The sequence below is a fragment of the Pipistrellus kuhlii genome, unplaced genomic scaffold (assembly GCF_014108245.1).
Source record: "Pipistrellus kuhlii isolate mPipKuh1 unplaced genomic scaffold, mPipKuh1.p scaffold_m20_p_14, whole genome shotgun sequence".
Classification (NCBI taxonomy): Eukaryota; Metazoa; Chordata; class Mammalia; order Chiroptera; family Vespertilionidae; genus Pipistrellus; species Pipistrellus kuhlii.
This window is the reverse complement of record NW_023425449.1, coordinates 26128603-26150425: the sequence shown is the minus strand read 5'-3', so window position 1 is coordinate 26150425 and position 21823 is coordinate 26128603. Positions and strand designations below refer to the sequence as shown.

General features: G+C 39.0%; 1 protein-coding gene across 1 annotated transcript in view; it reads left to right on the top strand.

The window, feature by feature from the left end:
* The window catches only part of TOX (thymocyte selection associated high mobility group box), a 300985-nt gene extending 280280 nt beyond the window's left edge, over window positions 1-20705 (top strand). Inside the window, exons 7-9 of the mRNA XM_036436987.2 lie at window positions 9590-9976; window positions 17646-17797; window positions 18525-20705. Coding sequence (XP_036292880.1) covers window positions 9590-9976; window positions 17646-17797; window positions 18525-18561 — 576 coding nt within the window. The 3' untranslated portion in view covers window positions 18562-20705. The remainder of the gene's footprint in view (window positions 1-9589; window positions 9977-17645; window positions 17798-18524) is intronic.
* Window positions 20706-21823: the final 1118 nt, after the last annotated feature.

Sequence of the window (21823 nt, the reverse complement as noted above, 5' to 3'; positions counted from 1 at the left end):
ATAGGTTTTCTCTATCATGAGTGATTACCAAATATTTATTTATTTATTCATTCATTCATTCATTCATTCATTCATTCAAATTCTCTATTGTTGAAAGTATCATATATGTCTCCTTTTCCCCCTACTGACCTCTCCCAACCTGCTCCTACCTCCCAGCACAGGCTTTCACCACCCTATTTTCTGTATCCATTGGTTATGCTTATCTGCATGCATACAAGTCCTTTGGTTGATTTCTTATTTAACGCCCCCTTACCCTCTCCTGCCTTCCCTCTGAAGTTTGACGGTCTGTTTGATGCTTCTGTGTCTCTGGATCTATTTATGTTCATCAGTTTATATCTTAGAACTACAACCTCTTGTTGTCTCCAATAAAAGTCTATGCCAGCTCTTACATATTAGACAGCTAAGAGAACAGCTGCCCTGGCTTAAAGGAAGCTGCAGGTAGAAGGCCGGGGCCCTACTTGCAGACACTCTAGAAAGCATTGCTCTGTGCTATGCTCTTCCAGCTGTGCAGCAGCCTGGCCTGGCCACATGGAGCCTGCGGCAGGCTGCCCGGCCACAGGCCACACCCTGCTGTGCAAACATATCGAAACTGAAGGACACATGATCAGAGAACAAAATGTTGAAACACAACACTGGTCAGACTCTGGAATAATTTATTCAATTTGGGCTCTATAATTTAAAGAGGGAAGTTGGACAGATTTCAGAAGAAAAAGACATGAAAGTGATTGAAATTGTGCTAAGTGAAATAAGTCGGACAGAGAAAGACAAATACCATGAAATTTCACATATATGTGGAATCTTAAGGACAAGGTAAGCGAAGAAACAGAACAGAAACACACTCATAGAAACAAAAAACAAGTTGATGGTTGCCAGATGGAGAGAGGTTAGGGGATAGGTAAAAAAGGTGAAGGGACTAAGATGTTATCAAAATAGTCACAAGGGCCAAAATCTGTTTGGCTCAGTAGATAGAGCGTCAGCCTGGGGACTGAAAGGTCCCAGGTTAGATTCCGGTCAAGGGTATATACCTTGGTTGCGGGCACACCCTATGGGTGTGCAAGAGGCAGCTGATCGATGTTCTCTCTCATCAATGTTTCTAACTCTATCCCTCTCCCTTCCACTCTGAAAAAAATCAACTATATATATATATATATATATATATATATTTTTTTTTTTTTTTTCAATAGTCACAAGGATGTAAAGGGCAGCTTGGGGAATAGTGTCAGGATTGTAATCACCATGTATGGTGCCAGGTGGGTACTAGACTTACAGATGTGAGCACTTGGTAAGGCATGAAAATGTCTACTTACTCAAACACATGAAGCAAAGATAATATTGTATGTTAGCTATGATTGAAAACTGAAAGTTAAAAAAAATTAAGTGACTGAAAGGTAAAAGGCAGAAGATAGGAGCTGGGAAGAGAGAGTTGGAAATTTCTAAGTCTGAAAAACAAAGACTTAGGCACGTTCAAGCCCATGGCAGGCATTAGACATAGGACAGGGGTTACTGGTACTCCATTTTCTCTGGCTCCAGAACAAGGGGGGAAAAAATGCCTTTGGAAGCTAGAGGACTTTAATCTGAACAGAGGGCAATTACTAACCTCTTGAATTATTTGGGTAGACAATTTCTTTCCATAGAGAAGGTTAAAAGCAGGAAACAAAGGTTTATAAATAAGGATTGTAGGAGCTCTCTAAGGTATCTTCAATGTCTGTGCTTCCACAGGACTTCAAGGGAAACATCAGGAGACCTCAAAGGTGCCACTCATACGACACCAAGGAGTCCTCAGAGGGCAGAAAGGTCTACAGCCAGTGAGGGCAGGTGGATCTGGGTTCAGATTTCAGGTTTCCCACTTTCTAGCTGCGTGTCTCCATATTCAGCTGTTTTAATTCTCGTTTTACTCATGTGTTAAATAGAGAAGATCATAGGACCTACATCCATGAAGTTAAAATAAGGGAACTATATAAGCTGCATTATTTGGGATCCTGAACAAGGGAATACTTAATAAATACCAGCCGTTGTATTATTACTGTTACTAATTTTAGTTTAATGTCATTGGTAAGTATGCAAAGAACTAGGAAACATTTGTGCATGATTGAAAATGTAGCTAGCTCATATTCTCAATTTGTCTGCAAGGCGGCTTTGACATACAGAAAAATTTTAAGTGGCATTAAAATAAGAAGAGTTTGTTTCAGAATAGATTGTTTTATAAGGATAAGAAATGGCCTAAATATTTTTAAAACTCATCTACACAGCTTTCTTTATTGAAGTGGTCTTTATGAGTCTTCAGCAGGAGAGACTAAGAATAGTCTGAGGGCCAAGCATATATGCTGTTTTGAAAGCTAGGACATCCTGGCTGGAGCCGTGTTACTTGCAATTTAAGGTCATTTGGGGTTGGCCTATGAAGGAAAGCTTAAGGATATATAGTTTTTCCGTAGACACGGGTCTAAATTATTATGTTGAAAACAATGTATAACTTTAAAGCAATTGGAACTGGTTTCATTTTACCACATAGACCAGAGTTTACATTCTCAAAATGAGTGTTGGATTCAAAGTTAGTCACCTAGGGAGGCCGCAAACTCGTTTTATTATTGCTCCCCAAGTTCAAAAAGAGTCCCGAAGCTCCTCTCTCAGCACTGCAGTCACGAAAAGGTTGCCAGCCACTTTAGAAAGTCAATTGTGTGACATTGTTTTCACACCTAACATCACTCAAATATAATCCACAGACTTGGCTCCAAGTGACTATTAGCTGTTTCCAAAATCAAACGCACACCATCAAATGACAGAGAGTTGTCTGAAGATCTGTAAAACAGTGTCCCACAGGCTCTGAAGAGAAGGCCAGGAGGGAAGTTCTCAAATATTCCAAGTAAAAGCAGTGTTTACTGAAAGAAACTTCCACCTTCTTAGAAGTGCCCATCTGGAAGGGGACAACATGGGGGCGAATATGTTCTGGTTTGTTAAACGACCGTCGTCAGAATCATGACTTTAAGGTCACACAAGAGAGGAGGTTTTGTCTCTTCCTTGTGCCAGATGTCTAGAGGCCACTGGAAGCTGGGTTTTTGGTTTTGTTTTAATGGACAGCATAGGACAGTATTGAATTAAATTACAAAAGTTCTCTGCTGCCATGACCAGTCCTAAAGAATCACAATGCTCAGTTCAATGAAGGGCCAGTAAGTTCAAAACAAAAAGGATATAATTTCTTTTTACAGAATGAAGTAATTTATAGAATTCATGCCATGAAGACAAATACTAAGCCCGAATTTGAAAATGGGATGGTTCATTTTATGACTGTTAACATAAAATGTGCAGCTCCCGTAAGCCCAAACTGTGATTTAAAGATAATAAAATCTCATGCTTCAAGGTGTAAATTAATCACAGGCAAGGACCAAGAAAAAAATTTCTGTCCACAAGCAACAATGCATAGTTGAGTCGGTGCATAAATTTTCTTTAATTTCCAGTGCAACAAGTATTGGTCAGTGCTGAAAACAAGAATCACATTAGATGGATGATTAATCTGATTTGGTTCAGCAACTCCTATATTGTTGCTTCCACTGAGTTTTATGTCTTGTGCTTATACTTTGCTATTTTAAATAACAATTGCTTTGTCAATTTTTTATGGCATTTATCATCCCAGAATGGGGTCATTTATGCACTCTGCAGTATTATCTTTATTGTACAGAGTAAATGGGATCAAAACTATCTTGGATAATCAGCAACTTGGTCATAAGGCGTACCTGAAGGTTTACAGAGTTGTATCTCTTGTGGAACATCCCAATGGTCCCTCTTGCCACATGTGCATCCTCATTTTGCTTATAAAAACATCTTTCTGAATAATGGTTTCAAAAGCAAACAGGAAGTAGAACTTATTCAGAAGCTTATATGTAGAACAGTGTTTGCATTAAAATGTGTTCTGATTTAAGGGTTGATTTTCCGTTGTGTATACAGTAGTAAAATCCCATTTGTCAGGTTACCTACAACTAAAATAAAAGTAGTTAATGTGTTTGAAAATAGAAACACCCTAAAATAAAAGTAGTTAAGGTGTTTGAAAATAGAAACAATCTTAAATTCTTTAGTCTGTATGAAAAAATATTTCTAAGTTATGAATGATAAGTACAAAGATATTCATATACAATTAATTTGCAAAATTGTAGCCTTGCTCTCATAGTTTAATTGGAAGAAAATGAGAGTAAGAGTATATTAAATTTATGATTTCTTCATATCCCCATTTAATCAGATTATGAATTCATGGCACTTTGTTCTGGAAAATGAACTTATTCTTCCTATCTTCCAAAATAATAAAATAGCACTATAATTAATAGATGGTCTGTTGTATTAGTCTGATTAAGAATTAATCAGAAATGAAGCTAGAAGTAGGTTTTTTCCCTCCTGTCTGAATAAGTGTACCTTTGCATAAAGAGGCAAATCCTCAAAATATGAGTGCAGCACAGTAAACTTCCCTGTCTCCTGCATCACCCAAGATCCAGTGGGGAACAAAGAGCAGAGTACCTAACCAAGGGCCAGAGCTAAGGGTCATCATTTCGCATCTCTTCTGGGGAGGGTGTGGTTTATGCTGAGAACAAAGGAGAAAGTGGAATATCACCCTGATATTCTGTAAGGTTTCAAGGATTTCAGATCTTTTCTTCCTCCCCCTCCCCCCTTGGGAAGAGGAGCAGCATGTTTTGTCAGGAGCCACAGCAAGGGCAACAGTCATTGTGTGGAGTATTGCTCAGGAAGAATCATTTAGTTGTTCATCAAACATGTTGGTGTGTTCTGTATACTTGGCATCATGCCAAATGTATGGGATGCAGAGATTCAAGTCATTATTGTTAAAAAAAAAAAAAAAAAAAAAAAAGTCCTTTCCTTGATGGAGAGGGGACCAAAACTGGAGGACTTCATTTTAAAGAGAGAATATAGCCGAAACCGGTTTGGCTCAGTGGATAGAGCATTGGCCTGCGGACTGAAGGGTCCCAGGTTCGATTCTGGTCAAGGACATGTACCTTGATTGTGGGCACATCCCCAGTAGGGGATGTGCAAGAGGCAGCTGATCGATGATTCTCATCCATGTTTCTAACTCTCTATCCCTCTCTCTCCCTCTATGTAAAAAAATAAATAAATAAATAAATAAAATAAAAAATCAATAAAATATATTTTAAAATAATAAAATAAAGAGAGAATACCGGGAGAGAACCCCTATTGGGGTACCTGCCGTGCACAGTCACGTGCCTAGACACATTATTTATCTTGTCACATTAAGTATCTTGGAAAGTGAAGAGAAATCACATAACTTCCCAAGATTCTTTCTCCCTGTATGTTACAAATTACGGGTGAGTGTTGTTTAAATCATTCCTTTTAGAAATCTGTTTAGTTTGCCCATATTCCTTCCAGTGATTAAAAGTTACTGCTATTTAGGTTCAGCATTACTGATCTTTGCATGTCTTAGTTGGGAGAAGATGGATGACAAAGAAATGGCTAAATAGACAAAAGGTTTTGTGTTTACCAGGAGAAAAGAGCCTTCACAAGGTTGGCAATCAAGTATCTTGGATTAGGTTGCAATCTATTTCTATATATCTATAAGTCTATACCTCTACCTCTACCTCTACATCTATCATCTATCAATGTGGTGGACTACACGCTGTTATTTAAAAAGTGAAATTTGGGAGAATTTGGCTCATTGTTTATTTTGAATTCACCGTTGAGGAAAACCATTAGCATGTGTATGCCTTCACTCTTCTAGGCTCTAATTGGGAAGCTGCCAAGTGCCTAAACCCTTCAAGAAACTGTCACAGTCCTTAGCTGAGAATATGAAATTCACTATGCAAATCTTACTCCAGGAAACATGAAATAATGATTATTTTAATATTGTACCTGAATGCATGAAATTTCACTATGCATTGTGAGGGAATAAAAAGTTAGTTTGAGGCAAGAAACATGACTATTTAAATTGAAATGTATGTTCTATTTTGAACCGCGTCTAGCACAGTCAGTGATGGACCTGAGGGGGTGGGGAGTGCACAGTGAAGGGTTAAAGAAAACAGACAAGAGAATATAGCTGGGGCCAGGTGGGGCACTGTTCTCAGGTGGAGAGACAGTGCCACAACCTGTAAGCCGAGTCTTTATTTTATAGTCAGATCCCACAAGGCAAAGCAAGGACGTGGTCAAGATGTTTACAATGTTCTTGAGAGTTTCGAATCTACTTCATCACATGCACCTGAGAACTCTATCAAGCTTTGTTTTGGCAGCACTTGCTGCACCTCCTGCAGCCTATATCACTCAGCCACCTGGGCCCAGGGGTTCAGACCATAAGGTCAAGCTTACAACCATAGCCTTTAGCTATAATTGTGCTGAGAGGGCTTTGCCCTCAAAGCTGGGACCTGCACCTAGCTTTGCCAGGAGAGCACAATGCCCTCTCATCAGTACAAGGATTGAACCTGTCCAAACGCTGTAGCGGCTGCTCTCCACACTATTTGCGAATTTAAATTGTGTGTGTGATTTATTAATTTTTCTGCACCAATATTTCTCATTGAAAACTATTGCCATGAAGTGACCCATTAAGAGAAGACTTGTGGTTCTTATTTATAGATTCAAGACATAGATTTACAGAGTGAATGTTCTGAGAAGTCCTGCTAGAAGGCAACCCCTTAATCTTCTCTGACCCAGTGCTATTTCCATACATGTTCTCTCACGGAACCTGGCTGTTTTAAGATATTTATTTTTCCACAATACAGCTTGAAACTGTGTGTGTCGGGGTGTGAAGTGGGTGTTATACCTAGAACGGCTTGCCAAGACTGGCTATCCACCCATGAAACCAGCCCTGCTGTTTGCTATGTGTCTATACTCACTAGGATTAGTCACTTCTAGTGTAGCATAAGTACATTGCCTTACGTTGTTTAATTTAAATAAATAAATGTATGTAGTTATAAATTTATTGTTGTAATTCTTGGGATTATTATACGTGTCTGAACATGTCATATATATGTCTGTACGTTTGGTTTACATACTCACAGGTGTATATGCAAGGTCGGGCTACGTATCTAAAGCTCTATTTCCCAGATCAGGGTATAATGAGGCATTATTGGCTACTTAGATAAAAAAAATAAAAAAAATAAAAAATAAAAAAACATGTTACCATTACATGTATTTCAGGGTTTTGAGAATATGAGTGATTTTTCTTCTGTTTGAATTAAAACATCGATAAAGCAAAAAGTAAAGATGCACTAACACGCATTAAGTGTGATAGTGTTCTGCTCATTGTGCAATCGTTTATTTCCTGAATGACAGTGCCACAGTATGTGACTAAATATGAAATTAACCCTTGTGCAGTGGGCTCAGAAGAAGGAATGCAAACGCAATGAAAACACTTTCCCTGATGACAAAAACACAGAGACACACAATAAACATATATCGTCTTGGCATGTACAGAATGATGTTTGAGGCATATCACCCCAGTACATGCTGCTCTGATATAGAACTAGTCAGTGTTTACGTGGCCTGGATTAACCTGACTGACCTTTTCTTTGAATTGTTCACTGCTCTGTGCATCAACAATAAGACTTTTTTAAATGGAAGCCAAAATATTTTTTGACTTAATTTTATAATGGAAAGCACCTTTTAGGTTCTATCTATAATAATAAAAGCAAAATATGCTAATTAGACCAGATGTCCTTCTTGACATCCTTTGGTACAAAGCCAGGGCTGCCAGGGTCCCTGGTGCCATAGGGAAGCCTGTGCTGGCAGCTGGGGGAAGGAAGGCCTACTCTTGCACGAATTTCGTGCATCAGGCCTCTACTATTTAATAATGCTTCTTTGGTCTAAAGCCTCCCCTTGAAAATTTCTGTGAATAATTTTTGACATTTCTAATGTTGCCACAGAAGACAGGGCACCTGAATGTCCATTCCTAGTTGGGAAAGCTACATCAACATGGACAGAGAGAAATAATGAGAGGATTCTTTGGAGGGGCTTGAACCCTTTGGATACACCCTAACTATAGGCTCTGCATGGAGTATTCAGTCTCAGGGGACCCCAGATTTCCATGGTTGGGCATGTTTTTACAGATGTTGCATCCTTCCTATAGAAACAGCTTGTGGGGTGGTAGTCCATTTAACCAGCCTACCCTCCTCGCATCAGGACACACATGCAGCATTGTTCTTACTGTGGTTTTATTTAATTTCCCTACATTATTGAGGGGAAATGACTTGTGCTGCCAGCAATGTTAAGTTTCATGTGCGATGAACTAGCCTGCCTAGCGTACCTGTCCGTTGATGGAGCCGCACAGAGCTAAAGGAACTCAGGAGGATACTGCATTGCTGGGAGGAACAAGAAACTCATTCTGATTTACAAACTGAATAAGTGAGACACAGAGGTCGCAGGATAAGGGCATCTATGCATCATCAAGACCTTGTTTTTTCCCCCAGAAGGACATTTTAGCATTTTCTTTCTCCAGCTGGTTTCACCTTTCACCATGTGTTATATCAGCCTCTTCCTCTCCACAAAAGTAGGAGGTGGGCTCATGCCCAAAAAGAAATGCCTCAGGGCTAATTCTTAATTCTTTTCAGCTTTCCACTGATACATCTCGTTTTTCAGCCAATTAAAAGATTATTAGGAAATGGCCCTGTGAAGGTATGAAAAAAAAATTAGGGCAAAATTATATTCATTTATGATGGAGCCTAAAATTTCTAAGAGAGATTATTTTTATCCAGTTCATTATGGGGGACAATTCATCACCAACTTCTTTAAAAACCAAGATGAGTTCTATGGTTACTTTGAAGATATATTAATGTGGTTTTATATGATTTCTGAAAGGTATTTTAGAACTCGTTGCTTCCATATCCATTTCCATCAACCGGCTTTGATTTCTTTGTGCAAATATCTAGGCCAAGGCTCTTTGAGAATACAAAAAGAAAAAAGACAAAACTAAACAGATAATCAATAGAAGAACTCCAACACTGAATTACTTTCAAAGTGAGCTATGCATGCATTTCCTATTAGGACAATGATGGCATCCATCTCACCCTGATCTTTTTCTCTTTATTTGGAGGATAAGAAAGGCCACCAAATTAAGGCTTAGCATTTATACAAAAAAAAAAAAAAAAAAAAAAAGTCATCATAGATGGTTTTAGATTTTATATCAGAGATAGAAGAAGCTCAGCCTTGCAAATTAATGATGGCAGAGTTCTTGGGTAAGAGAATCAAGAATAGTAATGGGGCCTTTGTCAGTTTTGCTCAGTGGGTAGAGCACCAGCCTGTGGACTGAAAGATCCTGGGTTCGATTCTGGTCAAGGGCATAGGCATATACCTCCTCAGTTGCAGGCTCAATCTCCTGTCCTGGTCAGGGAACTGTGGGAGGCAACCATTGATGTGTCTCTCTCATTTCAACGTTTCTCTCAGTCTCTGTCTCTCTCTTCCTCCCACTCTTTCTAAAAATCAATGGGAAAGATATCCTTGGGTAACGACTAACCAACAAAAACAAACAAAAAGAATAGTAATGGGCGTTGAGTCACACGGAAGTTCATGTATAAACTCACAGAACATCTTGTTAATAGAAATCACACCGAGTGGGTCAGTCTCTTAGCGCTGCTCTTGTTTGTTTCGCCCACAGAGCTACAGCGAACCTGTTGATGTGAAGACCTCTCAGCCGCCTCAGCTGATCAGTTCAAAGCCGTCAGTGTTCCACGGGCCCAGCCAGGCCCACTCAGCTCTGTACCTAAGTTCCCACTATCACCAACAACCAGGGATGAACCCTCACCTAACTGCCATGCACCCCAGTCTCCCCAGGAGCATAGCCCCCAAGCCGAACAACCAAATGCCAGTGACTGTGTCTATAGCGAACATGGCCGTGTCCCCCCCTCCTCCCCTCCAAATCAGCCCACCTCTTCACCAGCATCTCAACATGCAGCAGCACCAGCCACTCAGCATGCAGCAGCCCCTTGGGAACCAGCTCCCCATGCAGGTCCAGTCTGCCTTACACTCACCCACCATGCAGCAGGTACGTGCTCGCACTGTGGACTCCTCTTCAGAAGTGCTGGGGGAGGGGGAGAGAGGGTTTGTTCCTCCAGTCAAGGAGGGGGATATGTGTTTTCTATTTAAATGGAGAGAGAATTGAAGATATTCAACAAATATCTGCTTTCTGAAAAATATCATTTACAGGTGGCGAGTACAGGCAGCATTATACAATCACGATAATTGATGGCTGCTGCTTTTCATAATCACCGGTTTCCTTCTCATGGTGTCCATTTTGCTTCACCCTTCTAATCGCCCTTGTTTTCTGCTTGAGTAAAGTACATTTGCTGTTTTGAGATGCCAACTGCTGCTAAAGATCTCTTTAGGACTGAGACCTCTATACGGTTTTTTAGAATATTGTTCAGCTCTAAGGAACTCCTGGTAGGCATGATTGCTGAATCCAATAAATGCAGAAAAATGAAATCAGGCCCACTGTTTCTGGCCTGAAATATCAATGGGTACAACTTTAAACGGGCTAAGAAGTGAACGTTTAACCAGTTTTATTTTAAAATGGATACCTGGCTTCTGCATATATTAGCAAATGTAAGAGCTTTGGAAAGCTCCCTGCTCACGCTGCAATTATTGAAACCATTTGTGTGCAACCTTAGCTTTTCTTTGAAATTAAGTTTTCCTTTGGGGTTTGGTTTTATTTTAAAATTTGAAAATGAGCAACTGGTGTAAACTAAACTGGGCATAAAGCATTTAAAAATCATAAAAACTTGTTTTAAAATATAGGTCAAGATGAAACCTACAAATGCTATCAGGTGTATCTCACAGTTATAAATGACTCTACTGTTTCCAGAGTCAGAGTTAAATATCCAAACATAGCCTTCCTATAGAATTGATATCTAGCCCAGCCAGTGTTGCTCAGCAATTGAGCATCAACCTATGAATCAGGAGGTCATGGTTTGATTTCCTGGTCAGGCACATACCCAGGTCATGGGCTCCATCCCCAGTAAGGGGCACACAGGAGGCAGCCGATCAATGATTCTCTCTCATCATTGGTGTTTCTATCTCTCTCTTCCTCTCCCTTTCTCTCTAAAATCAATAAAAAACATAGGTTATTTTTTTTTTTAAGAATCGATATCTAGGCCTCTGTGGAATTTGAGTCTATAGTTGTATTGTTAGTGGAAATGGGGTCCTTTTATGGAGTCCCAAGAAAAGCATTTTTAGGGCTCTTATATGTGATAAAGTGTAGTGGTAAGATTTATTGGGATGGAAATATAAGACTGTTCCCAGGTTCCAGTGTCTTATTTCCATTCATCATGCTGTGGAAAAAGTTGAGTCATGTCTTCATTAAGTCTAGAACAGTGGTCAGCAAACTGCAGCTCACTAACCACATGAGGCTCTTTGGCTCCTTGAATGTGGCTCTTCCGCAAAATACCATGTGCGGGTGCGCATGTACAGTAAAATTGAAACTTTGTGGCCCACGTGCAGAAGTCAGTTTTCAGCTCTCAAAAGAAATTTCAATAGTTGTTCTGTTGATATTTGGCTCTGTTGACCAATGAGTTTACAGACCACTGGTCTAGAATTAGAAAGTCTATTAATGGTTCATGTCAAAGTTGAGTCCAGTTAAGTCTCTGTTTCCGTTTGGGTAGGTTAGTCTCTGTTTTTTGCTGGCTCTGGTGTTGTGTTGTTGTACCCAGGCTTGCATTTGGGTCCCCGGGGCTGCTGGGCCTGCATGGGGAGCCCCACTCAAAGTTCTCATTTCAGCTGGAGAGGCTGCTAGGCCCTCAACGCTGTTAGAGGGAATGTGCAACCAATTAATGTGTGTTATACAGAGAGAAAGACCTTTATTACATTTTGATTATATTATTTTGGACTTTAAGTCAATCAATTTTTCTTTTCATGGGCTTGTGTTAGGCCCTTTTCCTACTCAATTTATTTTTTCAATCGTTGAAGGCTTGTGTTGGGCCCTCCCCCTACCCAGTTCAGTCTTCTTTTTAGATTAGGCATTTCCCCTTTGGCTTCTGTGATGCATGTATTTCTTTTTTTTTCTGTGTCATTTTTGGCTTCTACTGGGCATGCACCCAGTACAGGAATTTTTCATTGGACTATGAGGATGGAGAGGAAGCAGAAAGAGGAATTAAATATAAATACTCTCAAATTCATTTTTATCATTGTATTTATAGGCAGAATTTCTGAGAGCTGACAATAGCAAATCTCAGTATATTACCTTATCTTCTCCTTGATTCCAGAAAATTTATAATGTGGGCACTGTTAGCATTATCTTCATTTTACAGGTGAGGAAACTCAGGTTGGCAGAGTTGAATAATGTGCTCATAGGTCAGAGCATACTACAGTCTATTCAGAAATCAAAGCCTGGATTCTTAAATGCTAGACCAGCTGCCTCTCGCTTTTAATCATCCTTACAGACTATTTCCAGTGTTGCCCTAGAAAATCTGTGTCTTATTAGAATTTGGAGAGTCTTTACATTCTAATTAGTTTTAAGATCAGCATGATTATGGAGCGCATAGCTGACGTCTTTCTTGGTCTCTAAGCCAAGGAGATTGATAAAACTCTGACAACTTACTTAGCTAAGCTCAACAAACTAGTTGTTGACTCACTAGGGAAGAAGACTCAGGAATGCCAACTTCCACCACTTGCCTTGTCCACATTGGAATTTGTGGTCAGCAACTGATGCTCATAGGGTCAAATTTCCAGTCTTTCCATCAGACATCACTCACAATATCAGGGATCCTTCTGGGTGTCCTTGCATTTTAATAAGCCAGTAGTGTTTCTGTGAAGGATTAATAGTCTAAAAGACACAACCTTCAGTTGCATGGGCTGAATCCTGCCTAAGGGCACTTGCTGCCAGCTCCGGGCCCATGCTTTGCTCATGGTACTGTACTACAGGGCAATTTCTTCTCAGAGGAAAGAATATGGAAGTCACAATCTCCTCAACAAGTTGAGGACTAGAGCTCTGTCCAGAAAGGACACCTTTTTTTCCTAATGTATCCAATGAGAAATGGTTCCTTTTTTATATATGCACTAATACCTTAGGTGAGTTGGTCATGACCCTGACTAATTTTTAATATTTCAGAATTATGTAAGGCCACATGTGAAAACTCAAGAGGTCTGAATAGGAAAAAAATAGAATGAATCACATTGGGGTAGGTTATTCATCAATCTGTAAGTCAGTTCTATTAGTGGATCCTTACCGAAGTGGTAAGACCTGATTTCAATTTACATGAGTTACAGAAGACAAAATAGCATGGGCCCAATGTGGAGACCCAAAGATTGCAGTAACTAGCATCACTTTTTACAATTCTAAAAGTGTTTAAACATTAGAAGAAATTACAGGGTAGTTTGCAGAACCTTAATTCCCTGAAAGTTTTTTTTTAATTTATTTTTCTGGAAGTTTATAAAGCTTTTATTTATTCCAAAAAGATTAATAGAACCCCTACTGTGTGCCAGACACTGCCTAGGCTCTGGAAATTATTCAATGAGAACAGGTAATGAGCTCACATCAGAGTTGGATGAGTAGCGGGGGGGTAATAACATCAACAGGTAAATTAGTAAAGTCTCATGGGGGGAAAAAATAATAGAGGAGGACAAACTGCAGGGTTCCTGCAGGGAGGGCAGAGCCTTTGGCTGGAATGCATAAGGAAGGTCCCATCCAGGGCTGACACAGACACCTGACGATCCTGGGAGGTGGGAAGGGTGTGGGAGGAAAGCCAGGAGAACAGGAAGGAGAAGAGGTTCCAGACTGGAAGGATCATGCTGGGGAGGAGGGTGGCTGGTCCAGGACATGGAAAGATGGCCAGTGGAGAGCCCGGTGAACAAAGGGAGAATGATGGGATTGAGATCCGACTCATGGGCAGGTCATCAGAATTCGGTCCTCTAAGTGAAAGGACAGGCCTCCCCAACAAATTATTCATCCTCAAATCAGGATCAGGGAGTCCATTAGCCCTTGATGTCACTCAATTCATTACCATCACAACAGGGTTTAGGGGCCAGTGTCCACGTCATCCACGTTGGTCCTTAGCCTGTGGTCACAGAGCCAGATTATGGATGTAATTACACCTGTTCGAGGCATCCACTGAAGTACCTTTTTATCCTAAAGATGTTTGCTTCCTGGGCATGGGGCCCATGCTCACATATTCAAACATCAAAGGAAAAAAGAAAAAGAGAAAGTTAGAGAAAACTACTGTATTTTTTAAATAATGGCTCACATTTCAGTATTACTTTAGCTATTTTATTATCCTTTTGAAAACAAATACATCCTACAGAATGATTGCATAGTCCACCAGGAATAATGGTTTCTTTCTTTTTTTTTTTCTAGAGAAATATTTTTATACACTAAATCCATAGACCAGCTTGTTTTGGTTCAGTTTTCTTCCTTTTTTTTTTTTTTTTTTTTTTTTTTTTTTTTTTTTTTTTTTTTTTTTTTTTTTTTTGTTGTTGTTGTTGTTCACTATAATGTCGAATGAGGTCAAGAAAAAAAAAATCATTAATATCTGTCAACTTCCTTTATAACCTTAAGAAAATAATCTTTGTGTGATATCACACAGACAGATTTTCAATTTCCTTGTGTAATAAACAGCTTCTTTAGGATTTGAGTGTAATTTAAAGGTTTTAAAAAAAATCACATTGAGATTGATGAATAAATCAGTTGTGAAGACAAACACATTGATGCCTGGTGAAAATACCTCTCCAGACAGGCAGGAAATGAAATTAGTTCCCAGTAAAGTGTGGATATGAGGATCAGTGTTTGGTTGTGCTGCAGGCTCTGTAGGACTTGCTATGGTGGCACAACAAAACTGCGAGGGCTACAGAAATCTAATTAAAGAGCAAATGTCCCTTCTGACATCAAATTAATCTTTATCATGTTTCCTATTTTTATTTCAATCTGGCACCAGAAAATGAAATTTAGAATTCCAGGCATGCTACAAAACAGTTGGTGATTTTTCTCTTGAGCATTAAAATGCAAACTATTCAGTCTTGTTTAATTAGACTGCTAAGCCAACATTTTTCAAAAATTTATATCATCATTGTTGTTTCATATTTACATCAATAATAAAAATGTTCTTAGCTCTACGTCTGACCTCAGCAGCTCTGTATATAGTGTTCAGGAGAATGTTTCTTTCTTTCTTTTTTAATTTGAAAGCAAGTAAAATTATTTACTTCAGGTTTTGCTTTCATTTTTCTTGGCCCTCTCTTGTTTTCATATTAAAGATCTTAATTTGAAGCACTGGAAGTTAGCTGAATTTTAAAATCTTTGAACTTGGTAGGTAGCACATGATTTTGGTTTTGTTTTATTTTTTTATTGACTTTTAGAGAGAGGAAGGGAGAAAGAAAGAGAGAGAGAGATTGATTTTGTTGTTCCACCCATTTATGCATCCATTGGTTGCTTCCTGTACGTGGCCTGACCAGGGATCCAACTCACAACCTTGGCATATCAAGATAACACTCTAACCAACTGGGCTAATTTGGGTTTTATAAACTGAAACTGCCCATTTACTCTTACACTAATAACTTAAAAATTAACGTTCTCCAGATGTTCTCTTCCCAACTATTTTCATTGGTTGGGTTAAGGGGGAAGAGGGGGCGGAGCAATGGTAGTTTCTGTTGTTGATAGGGTGGGGTTAGGTGGAAGTGGTTTGGTTTGTTTTTATGTATTTTTTTTGTATGTCCCCATACTTTTAACTAATTCAAGATATTTTTCAACTGCTCTTGTTTTTGAGATCCATTTACTTTTAGGTTACATTTTGTTGATTGTGTTAAAATCCAATATGGAGAATTTTTCATCAAAAGATAGGAAAGCCCTGACATTTACTTATCTGTACTCCCCATGCCTTTCCAACAGTAACTTTGAATGTTCTGTGTTAAACGGCATTCATTGGAAGACATTGTTTATTGAGGCACTACTATGGGGTGCTCCCTGCGAATATCCAGTGACCAAGGCAAGCACTTTGAATCTCAAGTCCCTCTGGCAAGCCCCTGAGACAGGGGCTGAAATGGAAGTTAACAGGAGGTCATTCTTAGAGTTTTTTGCTGCTGTGTGCCCAGCATCACACTAGACACTAAGAGAAAAAGTCAAGAAAACTGGACAGTGGGTCCATCAAGACAACAGTATAGGACCATAATGAAATGAGGACACTCCACAGAAGCCAGACAGATGGGGGAGGGTTCTGGAGAGAGAGAGGAAGGACTTAGGGCCCACAGCCAGTACTACCTCTTACTTCTCATCTTGTTCTTTTGGGAAATGCTTATAGCTTGAGCTGCAAATGGTGTCTACATAAACAAACGTATTTCCCATAAACCAGCTGTTAGTTTAGGAAACGTTCTATTCCCTCTAGTCTGTGTGAGGTCAAATAACCAGGCTGGCTGAATTCTCTTTGTCTTTCATCCACAGCTTTGGTAGGAGTTAGTGTGAACATTGGCTTGAAGTCTTTATCACTTAAACAGAAAATAAATGAGTGTCTTAAAGCCAACATAAAGAATTGAGGACATTTGGTGATAGGTGTCTTTGAGCAGAAGAGGACATTGAATGTGCCAATGAACATACATGGATAAAAGTCTAAGGAAATATCTTGAGTGAAAGGTTAATTCTCTGACCATTCTGCTAAGTTAAAAAAAAAAAAAGTTAAGAACTCAACAATAATTATGCCTTTTAAAGCTCTCTGCAACTAAATGGAGCGTGGTCGTTTTAAAATATCTTGATTTTTTTTTCCATTGGTTAAAAACCATATATGAAATAGGCTGTAGAAAGAGAAGACCACAAGATTAATTAAGTTGCTTTTTTTGGTCCTTTCCAGCAAAGCTTGCTTATGCTGCTCTTGAATTCACCAGATAAGCTAAAAATAAATTGTAGTGTATAATGCTTTTTATTTACCAGGTATAAATATATTCTTCAGAGATTCTGTCCTTGAATTTTTAATAGCTTTGCAAGGATTAAAAGTCAATACTTCACCACACCAGTGTATTAAAAGAATCTTCCTGAAGTCTGATCATTGTTTGCCAGTTAATAGACTTTTCAATTAAAATTATTTGCTCTGTCTTACACTTTTCTTTCTCTGTGTTTTCCAATGGCACGTTGTTTTGAATCTTCCCTATATTAGTCCAACAACTGTTAAAAAGCTTTGGTTGAAATTTTTTAGCTGAGAGGGGGAAAAAAAGTACAAATAAAAGAAGAGGCAGATGGTCCCTTTGTGAATGAATGAAGAAAAAGGGTTTTGAGAACAATATATGAATAGGTGTAGTCTAATAAAACACTCAGCCACCTGCTGCCTAAATCCTTCAAAAAAAGATTCTGTTGCATATTCTGGGAGTTAACTATTCATGTATCCTTCAGTTTGATAGAAAATAAAAACTTTGAGAGGTGTGAGCCCTTTGTTTTGGACTGAATTAGCTTCTCTAGATTTTTAAATTGTTTTTATTTATTTTTTTTTTAATTCCAATTTATCTGCCCAAGAGTGTAATGAAAGGTTTTCTAACATGGTTCAATGAAGGAAAGATACGAATGAGGATGCAGGCATTTCTTTTCTACCTTTGTATTAAGTTTCTCTGTGCCCTTCGCATAAACTTGCCCTTGCAGAGAGATACAAGCAGGAAGGCCGCGATGTGTTTGCAAACAGTGGATAAATATTTAGGTGCATTTCTTCTTTAGAAAGGCACTTGGATCCTTATTGGTGGCCTGCTTTCCCTTTCAGGGATTTACCCTTCCGCCGGACTATCAGACTATAATCAACCCTACATCCACAGCTGCACAAGTGGTCACCCAAGCAATGGAGTATGTGCGTTCTGGGTGCAGAAACCCTGCCGCCCAGCCGGTGGACTGGAATAACGACTACTGCAGTAGTGGGTAAGTGGCCACTCACCGCCACCTGGTGGTGGGCAGCTCTCCTAGCATGCCCAGCGTGGCCCTATCTTTTCTTGCTGCTGTCTAAAAGATTATCTGCATAACGCTTATTGCTTGTCTCATTTTTTATTCTTATAAGTATATTTCCAGTAGGACATGATCTCACTCATCTAGGGGAAATGGCGAACAACATAGACTGATGAATAAAAACAGACCCAGAGATAAGGAGCCATGGGTCAGACTGTTGGACCTCAAAGAGAGGGTGGGGATAAAAGGGAGAGATCAACCAAAGGACTTGTGTGCATACCTAGGAGCCTAACCAGTAGTCAAGGACAATAACTGAGTGGGGAGGGGGGAGATTGGAATGGGGGGGTTGAGGACAAATATGTGATACCTTAATAAAGAAATTAATAATAATAATAATAATAATAATAATTATTATTATTATTATTATTATTATTATTATCTGGAATGGTCTCGCATTCCTGAAAGCAGAAGACATTTTCGGAAAGCTCCAGAAATGTGTAAGCACTCTACTACTAGCTGTACCGAGAACTGCCTTGAGATCCCTGTTCACTGTAGTTGCAGGTGTAGGCTAACTAACAGTGCACGTTTCCAGGACACACTTCCTCATCCTTCAAGCTACAGCAAATAAGCGTGCAGGCCCCCAGGCCCCCTATAGCGTGCCCCTTGTGTGTGTAACAAGCCCTTCTGTTTCCTCTCCCTCCAGGGGCATGCAGCGGGACAAAGCGTTGTACCTTACCTGAGAATCTGAACGCCTCTTCTGTCCACTGAGGAATTCAGGGAAGTCTCCGCCGTGGATTGCTTTGTACAGTCAAGGCAATTCTCCATTTTAGTAGAAAAAAAAAAAAGTACAAGTTGCTAAGCACTTAGGACCATTTGAGCTTGTGGGTCAACCCCACTCTGGAAGACATAGTCATGCTTCTTTATTATTTTTTTAATCCTTTATGGACATTGTTTTTCTTCTTCCCTGAAGGAAATTTGGACCATTCAGATTTTATGTTGTTGTTTTTTTTATTTTATTTTTTTGCTGTGAAGTGCTGCGCTATAGTAACTGCCTTAGCAACTGTAGATGTCTTGGATAAAAGTCCTGGATTTTCCATTGGTTTTCATAATGGGTGTTTATATGAAACTACTAAAGACTTTTTAAATGGCTTGATGTAGCAGTCATAGCAACTTTGTAAATAGCATCTATGTCACACTCTCCTAGAGTATAAAATGTGAATGTTTTTGTAGCTAAATTGTAATTTGAAACTGGCTCATTCCAGTTTATTGATTTCACAATAGGGGTTAAATTGGCAAACATTCATATTTTTACTTCATTTTTAAAACAACTGACTAATAGTTCTATATTTTCAAAATATTTGAGAAAAAAAAAACAACGTATTCCCAAATGATTTTAATTTAAAAACAAATTGGCTTTGTCTCATTGATCAGACAAAAAAGAAGCTAGTGTTAAGGGAAGCGCAAACACATTTATTTTGTACTGCAGAAGAATTGCTTTTTGTATCACTTTTTGTGTAATGGTTAGTAAATGTCATTTAAGTCCTTTTATGTATAAAAACTGCCAAATGCTTACCTGGTATTTTATTAGATGCACAAACAGATTGGAAACAGCTAAATTATAACTCTTACATATGGCTCTGTATTATTGTTTCTCCATACTGTGTCTGTATTTAATCTTTTTTATGGAACCTGTTGCGCCTATTTATGAAATAATAAATATAGGTGTTTGTAAGTAAATTTGTTAGTATTTGAAAGAGGTTTCTTTGATGTTTTAAATTTTGCTGGCAAAAAAAAAAAAAAATTCACGCTTGGTGTGAATACTTTATTATTTAGTTTTTACGGTGACATGAAAAAAAGCCAAAACTACTTTTCGTTTAGCAACAAGTCAAAGTAACTAATCCTTATTTTTACATTTTGTTGGTTGATGCAAATGAAAAACTACGATATTTAAGAACTTTCTTTCTTTGTACAAATTAATGGAGAAATTGCCCTACACGTCACACGAGCTTCAAGACCAAACGACAGGTACTTGATCTGAAAGAGTTGACTCTTGGTTCTCAGCTGGTTATGGTCAATTCTGTAAATTCCCCTCCTCCAAAAAGAATTTATAAAAATTAAAGTCGAATCAACCAAAATTCCTCAAGCTGCATGCTTTTCACAAAATCCAGGGAAACATTTAGGAATTGAGCCAGGGGTGAGAGAAAGGGAGGGAAGGCATACCGTCAAGAATATATCTGAAAATGAAAGGTGAGTAATCAGACAGCAAAAATAAAAAAGGGGGGGTGGGGGGGAGAGAAGGGAGTGGACATCAAATTTGAAAGCTACTGACAGAAATTGAGGTTCTAACTGTCTTTTGTGCCTCTACAAGCTACTTGTCTTTCCAGAATTCCTGGGTCTTCTGAAGGAATTCTGAGGGTACTAGCGATTTGCTAGAAAACCAAAAACATTGAGAATCTGGCTGAAGGTTTGCAGAGCTTTTATATCAGAAAGAGCTAGCAAATCAGTCCCTTACAGGGGATTGTGTTTTTAAAAGCCAGTCTGGTTGGAAATCAAGAGGATGGCTGATGTTTCTTTCATGAAATGTGTGAACTAAACGATTTAACTAAATTCAAATATATGCATTGTGTAATCCAGTCAGAGTTTTAAAAAAAAAAAAGACAAAAGGTATGCTTGCTTTGGAATGATTTTAGGCATTGTACAACCTTGAATCACTTGAGCATGTAATAACTAATAAATAATGCAGATCCAGTGTGATTATTAAAATGACTGTAGCTGAGAGCTCTAATTTTCCTGTCTTGAGACTGTATAAGAACTCATGTGATTAAGTTCACAGTTTATTGTTTGTCTGTTTAGTATTTCAGAAATATACCAGCACCACTAATTACCTAATGTCTTCTATTTATTATATTACAAGAAAGTGGAATCTTTGCTTGCAGTAAGTCTAAACGGAGGAGGTAATTACTGGGATGAGAACAGCAAGCTTTGACTGTGACAGGTGGTTTGTACAGGGAAGTACGATGTTGTTTACACTTTACAGCATTTCTAGAACAGGTGTGCAGCCAGGGTAAGAGAGAGTGTTCATACTTCATACCAAAAAAAAAAAAATGTAAATAAAAGGAAGTACATCATAAATAAAAATCCTTGCCATGTGTGACCGAATTCTATCTGGATATCCATCAGTCTCTAAAGGACAGACCCAGCAGAGGAGACATCGCCAATACACTTGGTGGCAGAAGCGATCAGGCACAACAAGGGTTCACGGGCTCCACGGTCACAGATGGTCCTTCCTGAAGCACCAGTACTGTCCTCTCAGCAGCCTGGTACGGTGACGTGTGGCCTGAGAAACGCTCCACTTTAGAAAGGAAGCCAGTTTGTAGCTTGAAACTCAGAGGAATGGGGACGGGGTGCCCTGGAGTACTCTCACCACAGGACCTTAAATAAGCCATTCTGGGAAGTTCAGCAATAATACTGAACATAAACTATCTTTACGAACCCAACAAAACCAAAACCGTAACTCACTTGAAGAAAGAAAACTATGCATGAGGATAGGGAAGAGAGGGTTGAATTGTGTCCCTATACCATGCACAGGAAAGAATAATCCAAAAGCCCAGTGCCCATTCAAATGGGAACAAGCTGACACTGGAAAATTAGTCAATGACTTCTAGTGAAACCAAGTTAGTGGAAGTAGCTAAGGACAAAAGCTGGTTTCTGTGATAGTGTTCAACTTGTTGCCTTAAAGGAAAAGAGTCCTGTCTGAATGGGGCACAAGCAAGCCATCAAAAGCCATAGCTACAAAAGCCACAACTACAAAGAACAGAATAATAATGGGATTCATGGCTAAGAGATAGCTTTAACTTGTACCTTTAAAATTTAAAAATAAGCCCAGGAACACCAATTTTCTTTTTTCATGGACCACTCGCCTTTTGCAAAAAAGTTGCCCCTCTCCCATTTGAAAGCTGATTCGATGGAGCCATATGAGATTGCCTGTGTTTGTCTCTCGTG